At 44.7% G+C, this 12,105-nt stretch overlaps 1 protein-coding gene across 1 annotated transcript in view; it reads left to right on the top strand.

Moving 5' to 3' along the window:
• Nucleotides 1–12,105, top strand: part of SLC25A1 (solute carrier family 25 (mitochondrial carrier; citrate transporter), member 1) — a 58,600-nt gene that overhangs the window by 42,600 nt on the left and 3,895 nt on the right. The window contains exons 3-8 of the mRNA XM_015409290.1: nucleotides 3,866–3,965; nucleotides 4,463–4,601; nucleotides 6,026–6,110; nucleotides 6,973–7,077; nucleotides 10,170–10,285; nucleotides 11,429–11,502. Coding sequence (XP_015264776.1) covers nucleotides 3,866–3,965; nucleotides 4,463–4,601; nucleotides 6,026–6,110; nucleotides 6,973–7,077; nucleotides 10,170–10,285; nucleotides 11,429–11,502 — 619 coding nt within the window. The remainder of the gene's footprint in view (nucleotides 1–3,865; nucleotides 3,966–4,462; nucleotides 4,602–6,025; nucleotides 6,111–6,972; nucleotides 7,078–10,169; nucleotides 10,286–11,428; nucleotides 11,503–12,105) is intronic.

Raw genomic sequence — 12,105 nt, forward strand, 5'->3', positions numbered from 1 at the left:
AGTGTCGGGTGTGTGTGTCAGGTGGTGGCCTGGCATCCCTAATTATGATGCAATAAAGACTAAAATAATATATGCAATGGACAAAGCAATCAAACTGGATTGCACAATTAAAGAACAATGAAATAAAAACAGCATAGTACATCCCATAAACTGGCTTTTGCAATTAGATGAGGCCAGAGTATGACTCAGCACTGTGAAAACCTCTCTTTACCCCTCCAGCTCCTTAAGCTAGGGATAGCACCAATAGTGCAAAATAAAATTGCTGATGGGAAAATTGCTCACCTGTGAGGATAAAAATATTTAGGGCTATCAAATGACTATGTACTATGACAGTTCTGTTTAGAGACAATTTCTCTGTGTGTTATGAGACGGAGAGATAACGGGTTGGATCCAGTGATCCATGGGCACAAGGTTCAAGGGATCTTCCCTACCCTCCGTCCTGGAGCTATTTCTGATCCCTGGAACATTTATTCCTGTGGTTGAGGGACTTGAATGTACTAATAGCTGCACTGGCTGGGCAGCTGCAGTGGGGACATGGGAGGCGGCAAAATCACTCCTTCCTTTTTCTTCTCTTCTGCTTCCCCACTCCAGCCACCCAAATGGTGTGGCTATTAGTACACAAGGTCCCGTAACCCCAGAAATAAATTTTCATAAGATCGGAAAGTGGGGGGGGGGGGGATCCCAAACTGTCAGTGCTTTCCTCTGGCGGTTCATGGGATCCAAGCCAATATGTGTGCATTTAATATACATATGTATGTTGTTCTCACGGGCCTGAAAACATTCTCAACAAAAGCCAATGTGTGTGCATTTAATATACACACGTAAGTTGTTCACACACACCTGAAAAAACTACCAGTGCATCTTGGCTTTAGCATTGGCACATTGAGTCTGATTGAGCTGAAAGTACATTACGCGTTTTATACAGCTACAGTGAAAGCTCCTGACTAACAGTGCGTGGTTTCGTTTTTGTGCGAGAAAGTGTAATAAATAAAAATTGTCGTACGGTGTTTACAGAGGTCGTTTTTAAAAACTACTTGGGACAAATATGGAGTGCTTCATAGTGTGAGGACATGTTGAAGAGCGAAATGACTTCTTCTAGAGTTGCCAACTCCCAGTTGGGAAGTTCCTGGAGATCTGGGGGAAAAGCCTGGGTGGGGGGAGAAGAGAGGAGGGGCAGCTTAGCAGGTTGTGATACTGTAGAGACACTCTGTGAAGCTGCCCTGCCCCTGTAGTCCGGAGATCAGTTGTATTTCCAGGATAACTCCAGGCCCCACATGGAAGTTGGTAACACTATTTCCGAAGGCCCTGTGACATTATGAAGGCGCTGGCTTAAAAGACGCCTCTGTTCTAGCGAAGCACTGCTGGCTTCAGTTACTTTCGATTCTTACTGTTGGAGGGAAAGCTGTTGGCCTCTCAGGGTGAAATTTCTGCCAACTTTGAACAGGAGCTGGAAAGGCTAAATGTTTTTTCTTGTAGAACTGGGTAGGGAAAGAAGGGAGTAAGAGGATCTGTGCGGCCTTACAGGAGTCGCCAGCTCAAGAGTTTTGATTTGCTTTTGCCCCCACTGGTTAATGGGGAGGAGAGAGGAATTGAACTCTCAACAAAAGCTTTCATTGACTGGCTGTGTTGAGTATAATCTTGCAGCCCTAGGAAAGCCTGCCCCGTTCCATGCCACATGAGTTTTCGAGGGGGCCCAGTATTGTCACGGCTGCATATTACTCAACTTCTAGAATAACTTGGTTTAAATAAATAGGTTGCTTGATGTTAGGATTTATGAGGATATGTCTGATGGTGTATAGGCTTCAAATCAGTTAGGCAGCAAAATTAGATTTCTAGTGTTTGGGGGTGGAATCTCAGTGCCCCACTTTATGACTAGCAGGGCTGGCATAAATTATGCAAAACGGGGGCAGTTATGCAAAGTTGCATTGTCTGTGCAGGTCAAAGAATTCCTCTTGGCATAGATTGCTTGCATGCAGAATCTATACGATATATAAAACAGAGCCCAGAAAATTGGATAATAGTATTGATGGTTATTGCCCAGCAGAGCTCTTATTTTTGGATCTGGCTTTGTTGTATGTTGAAGGCATTGTGAGAAGCAGGGCGGAACTGGGAAAGATACAGAGGAGAGTCACAATGGTGATAAATGTCTGTAGGAGACCAGTTGTCTAAGGAAAGGCTGATAGAAGAGGCTATATTTAGACGAGATAAAAAATATTGGTGGGAGGGGGTGGAGGGGGGCGATACGTTGACAGTATAAATGTTTTTTGAAATGTCAGAAGGAGAAGTTGTTCGACCTATATATCAACAAGAAGCACGGGATGTTGAGCCAGAGGAAGCTGAATTTTTAGGCTAAATTTAGGGACAGCCTTTTTTAAATATAAGAGCCATTGTGCAACAGGTAAGCTTTTAACAGATTCTTCTAGAAATTTCTTCCTCAAGAAAATCTCCACCAGGACTTTAGCTGAGGGGATGGTTTTTGGTCAAGGTGTGTCTGTTTACTCTAATTACATACCACTTTCCTTATAAAACTGGTTTACTATTTTAAAAAAATTGTAATTCAGTGTACTTTTCCTTAAAAAACAAACATAAAACTAAGAGTTTAGACGTCTTTAGGGATTCCCATAAAATTGTGTTCCTTCAGAGACTGAGAGGTCTTAGCTGGCAATGACTGGAAGGATTTATGAGGGAAGAAGTTAAGAACATAAGAGAAGCCATAAGAGAAGCTTCAGGTAGGCCTGACCCAGATAGCTTCCATTATTTGGATAACAGACAGTGGCCTGGAATGCTACTTCTCACCGGGTTTTAAATAATAATAATGTCTGCCTGGGGAATGGCAGTTACTACATACAGCACTCATCAGATGTGACGCCATGGACAACATTTTTATAGTATTTTGATTTAAAACAGCTACCAACTCCAGGAGTGAAGGCAATAAAATCGAGTGCACATCAGCAGTTCACAGATAAACATAGGGGCATTTTTGTATGACCCCAAGTTTCATATCATCAGACCAATTCATTTGGATGTTGCCAAAGGGTCTTTGCTGTATGTAGCATCTCACTGATCGAGAAGACAGTGTGTGTTCTTGATAGAAAGATGCTAGAAAAAAAGTAATTCTTCTTAAAACAGGTTATCCCAAATATGCCTTAGCAGCTACAATGTGTGATGTGTTGGGCTATGCACTGCATGATACTCCAGTATTTGTGCACATATATTTCATGCTTGTGCCCCAAAGAGGGGATACATTCATTATGACATTTAATAATTAACTTCTAGGAGCTCTGGGGTGGGATCTGGACTGCGATGAATGACCACTCTAACAAGCACTAAAAGTTTTAACAAAGACCTTCCAATGGCAAAAATAAAGCAGTGATTTATTTTACCTCAGGTATACCCAGCCTTTCTCCTCAATGGGGAGCAACTTGTTCTCCTGTCCTCCATTTTATGCTCACCACCCCTCTGTAAGTTAGGTTAGGCTGAGAGGTATGTGACTGCCCCAAGGTCATCCAACAAACCGCTAAGACAGAGTAGGCATTTGAACCTGGTTCTCCCAAATCCTAATGGATACTGTAACCACTTAACCACACTATATAGGTCCCAGGAAATAGGAACTTTCCCAGGTAAATGGGACCATTAGGTGTGAATGTAGTTACTTCATGGACTGCATCCTGCTCAGGAGCCCCTGGTGCAGGATATTGCAAAAACCGGCCTTTTGGCCCACTGGATCCTTTCTAATCCATCTAGTAATATATGGCACTTTGTGTATGCTGGAACATGGCATGTTAATGCTTGAGGTCTTTTTGATCAAATAATAGCAGTTCCCTCTCCTCCCACCCACCCCGACCTTTGCCATTTTCTCCTTCAGCGGACTGTGTGTCACAGACTGTCAAAGGCCATGGTATCAGAGGACTTTACCGAGGTCTCAGCTCGTTGGTCTATGGCTCCATACCGAAGGCCGCCGTGAGGTAATAGCTGTTCACTTTTAACTTTTGATCTCCTGTGGGGGAGAAAATATGAGCCTGTTTTGATTATGAAGATTCTCAATTTTGTTTTGTGCTCCATGGTTGTTGGTTTTTCCCCGGAAGATGGGTAGCCATATTAGCTGAAGAAAAGAGTAGGAGTCCAGTAGCACCTTAAAGACTAACAACATTTGTGGTGGAGTATCACTGCTCACTTCTTCAGAAGTTTTTTTTTAAGTAGCCTAAAATTATAACCAAATGGATGGATTGCTTTCTGTGTTTGTGCCTCGCCACTCACTCTAGCACGATGGGATTGGCATCCAGGATTTAAGGGTGTTTCGTTGACATTTTTGTGGGGGTTTTTTTTGGTATTAACTTTTTCACTGTCTCAGAAACTTGGTTCTCTTTAGCAGTGTGCATATGTGTAAAGCAAATTAACATGACACTTGTCATCTTTGGGGGAAGAATATTTGTTTCATGGTCCGCTCTTCTTCCTCTGTCAGGTTTGGCATGTTTGAATTCCTCAGCAACCAAATGAGAGATTCACAAGGGAAGCTGGATAGCACACGTGGCCTCCTTGCCGGCCTGGGGGCTGGTGTGGCTGAAGCAGTGGTGGTCGTGTGCCCCATGGAAACTGTTAAGGTAATCAAGGGCTGGGAGAAGAGTGTAATTTTCTGGCTCTCAGTTTGAGAATTCAAAAATAAAGGTTCTGATTCAAACCACATATGATGATGGGGATCTATGATCAAATCTCCTGACATGTAATTTAACAGGAAGAAGGAAAGGAATAGCAAAGGGCTATGGTAATGGAGGAGGGGGGCTTAATGAGCTCCCAGAAGAGACCAGGGCCCTGCGGGACCTTTTACAGTTCCACAGGGCCTGCAAGATGGAGCTCTTCCACCAGGCCTTTGACTAAGGAGCCACCTCCACCATCGCCACCACCAGCTTCATCATTAAAGAGGCAGCCGAGGCAGATCGAGAACTGATTAATAAAGAAACAGCTGCCATCCCTGATGTATTCGTTTACAACTAGCTAGCACTTTTATGTTTCGAATTATTTTTAGATGGTTCTATCTATGTCGTAATTGTTTTTATGTATTCTTGTAAGCCACCCTGAGCCTGCTCCAGCAGGGAGGGAGGGATATGAATCAAATAAACCAATAAATAAACTAAATCCCCCCCCCAAATACAACCTGTTCTTCCTCTGAAACTGCTGTTCCTCCTGGGTGGGGCATCGTGGGGAGGTGACTTCTGCAGAGATATCCCCGTTAGGTGAGGAGCTTGACAGAACTTGTGCCATGTGCTGCTTTTTGTGTATATTGTTACAGGTGTGTCAAAGGGCAGTGAAGGGTTGGAGGCTTAAAAGAACTGCTTTGCCTGCTCGGACCAGTCTGTCTCCAGCAGTGGACAGACAGAGGTGTTAGAGAGCTCACAACCAGGACATGATGGGAAGAGCCTTCCCTGATTGTCCTGCAGATAGTGGAGCAGATCTAGTCATCTTCCAGGTAGCCTTCCTCCAGCCTAAGGAGACTTCCCCCAATCTCAGTGGTTCTTCCTCCAGCGGAAGAGCTGCTTAAGTTGGAAGAAGGCGTCCTACTTGAGCCGAAAGTTAAGGTGAAATATAAATATTTAAATAAGCAAATAAACTTTGTTCAGTGAACTGGTAGTATAGGGGTAGGATCTGTCCCATTACTCTCTCTCTCTCTGTGTCTGAACACAGATTCAGTTTTTAGCTATGGTCGCTAGTAGCCCTTAAAGGACCTGTCTTTCAAGAATGACCCAGCATACTTTGCTAGGCTTTTGTATTTCTCTGTGAGATCTATCTGTATTGAGCTGGACCATTGGTCCGTCTAGCACAGTATTATCCACTGTGATGCACAGCAGTTTTCCCAGGACTCAAGCAGAGAAGGGTCTTTCCTAACACCTGTTAAGTGGAAACAGCAGGGACTGAACCTGGATCTTTCTTAATACTCTACCACTGGACTCTGCCCAAGGTAGAGGCAGTGTGGTATTTTGATGGCTGTTGATCGTGAATGACGAAAAGGGTTCTGGTGTCCTCTTTGCAGGTGAAGTTTATCCATGACCAATGCTCACCAAAGCCAAAGTATCGAGGTTTCTTCCATGGAGTGAGAGAGATAGTTCGGGAACAAGGTGAGGCCTGGGAATTGCTAGATTTGGTGCAACACTGCCCCTAGTGGCTGCCTCATTTAAAGGAGAATAGATCCTTCTGCTTTCCAAATGATTCGTGAAACAAAATGGGACTGTCCTTTTACCAGCTCACCGGGAGGCGAAGCAGAGCAGCCCCTTCAAATCCCCAAAGTTTTGTTCTCCTGAAGCCTCTGTGTGGTCTTTGTTGGGATCTTGGAGGGTGTGGGGGATTGGGTTGTTATTTTTGAGTTGCCTCAGATCTGTTGGGCCACTAAAGTTGCCTACATATTTATTATATTTATTTTTTTAAATGCCTGTGCCACCTCTCCACACAGTTCAGGCTCCCCAACACAGCATCTGACTTTATGACATTAACCCAACAGACAGGCGCTTCCAGAATAAATCAACATGGATGTTAGCACAACAGTTCAGGGTGCGAATGGCTAACCACTTAGGTGTATGGCACCTTTTTATTTCTGTCACAGAGCAGTTGTAAGTTGAACTTATTTATTTACTTTATAGTCCCTCTTTTCCTCTGGGACTCCAGGTGGATTTCACAATGTTAATTGATGCAGTCAATAGGATGAGAGTTCTAATAAGCAATGTTAACAGGACTGGGGCTGCAGAAATGTCAAACAAAGCACAAATAAGATGTAGAAGATGTCAATTTGGACCCATCTCTGGGACTGCACATTTTTGTTTATGGTATAGCCAGAGAGGCAAAGTTGACTTTCTGATGTATGTAAAGAACACACACTAGGAACAGACTATGTCCCCCCCCCAGGTTAGGATTGATATCTGTGTGAAAAAACAGTCTTCTGCCAGAAAAGTCATTAAGTTTCTCTTTTTTCCTTTTCTGCTGCAGGCTTGAAGGGAACATACCAAGGCTTAACAGCCACTGTCCTAAAACAGGGATCAAACCAGGCTATCCGCTTTTATGTAATGACGGCACTCAGGAATTGGTACAAAGGTATTTGGCCCATCTGTAATCGCATCCATTCCCAGCATGCTCTGCTTTCCTTCTGACAGGTGCTCTCCACATGATGCTATAGGCTGAAATCCATGATGCTATCGGATGAAATACATCAAAGGGAAGGAAGAAGAAATCACTTTAAATTTGCATGAGTGGAACTTTTGGTTTTCTTTACATAACATTCACAGATGCCCCTGGTTTTGTGGAGGGTGATTTAAAAAAAAAGAATGAGGGGAAAGGGTTTTACCCTAGACAGTGGACCCTGTGTGGAAGAATATTTAATTTTACAGTGTGCTTCACATAAATTTGCTTGTTACTTACAACAGCCTTGTAAAGCAGGCCAATTTTATTTTCCTCATATAGTGGAGCCTGCATCAGGGGGGTGGGGGAAAGGAGTGTGGCAGAGGTGACGTAAACTGGGGACTTCCCAGATCTCAGCTAATTCTGTTAGCCCCAGTGAGTACCCCAGCTCCTAACCCTGGTGTAGAGGTTGGTGTCTGATAAGTTCTGGAAAGACCCATGTCTAAATCTCTGCTGGGTGGCCTTGGAACAATCACCCTCATTCAGACTAACCAACCTTGAAGGACTGTAGTGAAGATAAAATATAAAATATAGGCAAGAACATGCTTTCCTGAGTTCCTTGGAGGGAGCATGAGATTAAAATGTAATCAATGGCAATGTTGCCTGCGCTTCTGTGGCTAGAGGCCCTAAAGCCACCGAAGTGATCTGCAGCTGTATGGTAACTGATTTCACACCGGGTGTTTATGGAGCAGAACAGCTCAGCCACTGGTCTCATGAGGATGAATTAAGAGGGCCAGGACAGGCTGTTTGTGATGTCAGAGAAGGTTGGCCAATGGCATTAAAGGAGGCAGGAAAAGCAAACGGGGGGGGGGGTGCAGGACTGTTTGGGTGTGCTGGTAATGTTGCAGCCAGTCTTAGCAATGGTCTCTTAGTTGATACGAACTAGAAGGGGCCCTCACCTCGGTAGCCCAGGCTAGCCTGATCTCATCCAGTCTCGGAAGCTAAGCAGGATTGGCCCTGGCTAGCATTTAGATGGGAGACCACCAGGGAAGTCCAGAGTCATGATGCAGAGGCAGGCCAAGGGCAAGCTCTTGTTGCCTTTTCCGCCTACCCTGTGGTGTCTCCGAGTTCTAGCTGCCAAACCAAGGCACGTATTTGTGTGTGTCGTTGGGTTAGTCCTAATACAAAAGTATTATATGGAATTGTCTTTTTAAGAAGCATAGCCTTATTTGAAGCCAAGCCACTAGGTGGTGGTGTCCACCTACCTTTGCATTTTCCCCATCCTCACAGCGGTACAGTATATTGCAGTCAGTGCAAAACTCTTGATCTCTCTGAAGTATACTCATCTGCTCTCGTTTTGATTTTAACTACCAGCTTTGGGGGACATGCTGCTTAAAAACAAGTCGGCTTCCTAAAGTCAACCCCCCACTGTTAAGGAAAGCAAGTCCTTTGGATGTTTATTTAAAATGCAAAAAAAAAAAAAGCAGAAAAACATGCTATCCATTATCTTTTTACCATGCTGTTCTTCACCTCTTTTGTTGCTGTGTTTTTATATCACACTGTCAGTAATCAAGTTGCTGGCAAGCTGGGACGCAAGGGTAGAGTACTTGCTTTGCATGCAGAAAGTCCCTGGTCTGCTCCCCATCATCTCCTGTTAAAAATATCAGATTGGGGGGGTGGGTTTCCATGCCTGAGCCTCTGGAGGGTGGCCACTGTCTGGAGCAGACAATGCTGAGCTTTAGTGGTCCAGTGTGTTGATTCAGTAAAAGGCATATTTGCCTACTGAGAGAGGTTGTGGCTGAGTGATGGGACACCTGCTTTCAGGCAGCAGGTTCTAGATTTCATGCCGAAGATCCCCTGCTCATACCAAGTTAATGGCCTAAGGACTGGAGTACTGCTGCCAAAGTAGACAGTACAGTAATAGGAGGACCAGTGGTCAGACTTGCTGTCCTTCTAGTGGCAGAGGTGTCACTCTACACCCAAAGAGTGATCTACACTTGGAATTCACTGCCACAGGAAGCGGTGGCGGCTACAAGCATGGACGGCTTCAAAAGGGAATTAGATAAGCATATGGGGCAGAGGTCCATCAGTGGCTATTAGCCACAAGGTACAGATAGGGACTCTGGGGCAAGTGATGTTCTGTCATCTTGGTGCTTGGGGGGGTCAACAGTGGGAGGGCTTCTAATGTCCTGGCCCCACTGGTGGACCTCCTGATGGCACCTGGTATTTCTGGCCACTGTGTGATACAGAGTGTTGGACTGGATGGGCCTCTGGCCTGATCCAACATTGGCGTCTCTTATGTTCTTATGTTCTATAGAATCTTTATTCCCCATTTTTTGTCTTCAGAGAGGGACCCAAAGGAGCTTATAACAGTACAAAAAAGTACAGGAAGTGGTAAATTATGTCTTGAGCTAGACCTGGAGCCAGTGGGTCAGTTTGTCCAAGAGCTAAGAGCCCTTTGGCTCTAGCCCATCATCTCGTAGCTCTGGCCAGGCACGAACTTTGTACCTGGGAGCAGGAAGAGAGATCAGAAGGAACAGCTCAGATGGTGCAGCTGGCAGCAGTGCTCTTCCTGTTATAAAGTGTTGCTAAATATTGAGGTGGAAGAGCTGGCAGGAGCATTAACTGCTAGAGCAGTCTGCTAAATTAAATGGTAGCCAAGCTGTGGTTTGGGGCGAGAAGACTGAAGTGGCAAAAAGCCAGCAAAGATGGGGCAAGTCAATAGGTAGGATCTCCTTGGTCTGAGCTGGCTAAAGGCTAGAGTGTTGTGAATGGGAGCAAACTAAGCTAGGGAGTAGGAGAGCAGATCTACCTGGGCCAAGAGTCGATCTGGAAATGCTTTTACAATTATTGGAAGCCCTGCTGGCTCTATCATGGCCCCTGTTGACGAGAAGGGTAGAGTCTGTTTCTGAGCCTTCACGGGGCAAATTGCTGCCATGGAATGCTTTTCCTGGCTAACAGTGCCTTGGCTCCGATTCGTGCCTGGGTTTTTACAAGTAAGCCCAGTTCCCATTTCAAGACTGGCTGTTCTGATACCTTTCTTCTTTTTTTTAATGTACCTCCTCAAGGTGATGATCCCAACAAAGTGTTGAACCCTCTGGTCACTGGGGCATTCGGGGCTCTTGCCGGAGCTGCCAGTGTGTTCGGCAACACCCCGTTGGATGTCGTGAAGACCAGGATGCAGGTACATCAAAGTCTCTTGGCCAGTATTGTGTTTTAAAGAGGGGGTGTCGCTTTGTCCAGAACAGTGGTTCTTGATCTTTGATCTGCAACCAGACTCCGAGAACACAGCATTATAGCTGATAGCCTCTATCTATCAAGTCACAAGAAAAATATTAGGATACAGCAAGAGGACTTTATGGCAACTTTATATATGTATGTATGTATGTAAACTCTGAAATCTGCGTATTTTATGCATATATGTTGTGCCCCAGTGGCTATCAGTGCACTCCTTGACGTTTCCCCCCCTAGCTGTTGTGTGCCACCTTTTTAAAAGCCTGGGGGAGAAACCTGACACTTTAATCCTTACAATTGGGTGAGCAGTATAAAATGACTCCCTTCCATTGGCTGTCAGAAGCTAGTGGAATAAAGGGGCTGTCTAATGTCCTTGCAAGGTGACATATTGTGACTGTGGACATAAGTTATTTATTGAACAGCATGCATAATTGTGAAGTTCTTGCCCTCAAGTATAAAGCCTTAGGCTAGTCCCTGCCAGTTCTAGAAAACAGAGACTTGCAAAAATCTGTCAAAATGCAACAATTTGCTTTACTTTTTACCTTGGTGCTACTTCAGTTTTCTGAGATTTTTTTGCCATCTTATTTTTAAGATATACTAGTACGATTGAGTTCTAGAGACTCCTTTTACCCATAATCTCCTCCCCCTCCCATTCCTATACATTTTGCAACTTTCTATTTCAGCCTGTTCGTCCCACATTCTAGTACCCAGGCATAACTCCCACATCTGTGTTTTGTGCCAGAACTCAGCCCTGTGACCAGTAATTTTTTTTTAGCAGAGTGTATTATTGAGGGTATGCAGAAAGTCTTTCCCCCACTATAAGGAAACCTCCCTTGGTGTCAGAGACTGTCACGTCAACTATAGCCCATCACTAGGTGTCCTTATTAGCATCCTTTTCTTTTTAATATGGTGAGTTCCTCATTGAAGAGGAGCTAACCTTTTCTCTTGGTTTGGCCAGTCATTGCCCATGGCCCCTGTCAATCCTTCCCCACTGGCTGTTTGTCTGAAATGGGCTATGGACTGCAGAAAACAAAGGGGGGAAAAAAGATCTGCCAGACAGGTGTATGTGTGTAACCTCTTCCTCTCCTTGTAGGGTCTTGAAGCGCACAAATACAAGAGCACTTGGGACTGTGCCTACCAGATCATGAAATATGAAGGACCCTTAGCGTGAGTTTGTTTATTTATCTAACAAATTTATACCCTGCCCTCCCAGCCAAGGCCGGCTCAGGGCGGCTTACATAAAAATAAAAACACATAAATAACAGTCTCAGGGCTCTTTTTGTAGAAAAAACCCAGCAGGAACTCATTAGCATAATAGGCCACACCCAACAGCAGGAACTCATTAGCATATTGGGCCACACCCCCGACAGCACAGCTCATGAGCACATTAGGCCGCACTGCCATGTTACCAGAAGTGTGGTCATCCAGCCACACCCACCTTTTGCTTGTTATTCTGTTTACCTTGTTTGTTGTCAAAACCCAGGGCTTTTTTTGAAGCAGGAACTCCTTTGCATGTTAGGCCACACACCCCTAATATAGCCAATCCTAATGAGTTTCTGCTCTTGGGTGTGGCCTATTATGCTAATGAGTTCCTGCTGGGCGTGGTCAACTTGGGAGCCAGCCGGAACTCCGTTCCTGTGCGTTCCTGCCCAAAAATAGCCCTGACAGTCATAAACAATCCTAAAACCTTCTAAAACATTCCAGCATTATAAAGTGCTAGTAAACATTAATAATCTTGTTTAGTGATGACGGCCACCATTCATTGATCTG

The sequence above is a fragment of the Gekko japonicus genome, unplaced genomic scaffold, assembly GCF_001447785.1.
Source record: "Gekko japonicus isolate JY-2015 unplaced genomic scaffold, Gekko_japonicus_V1.1 scaffold508, whole genome shotgun sequence".
Classification (NCBI taxonomy): Eukaryota; Metazoa; Chordata; class Lepidosauria; order Squamata; family Gekkonidae; genus Gekko; species Gekko japonicus.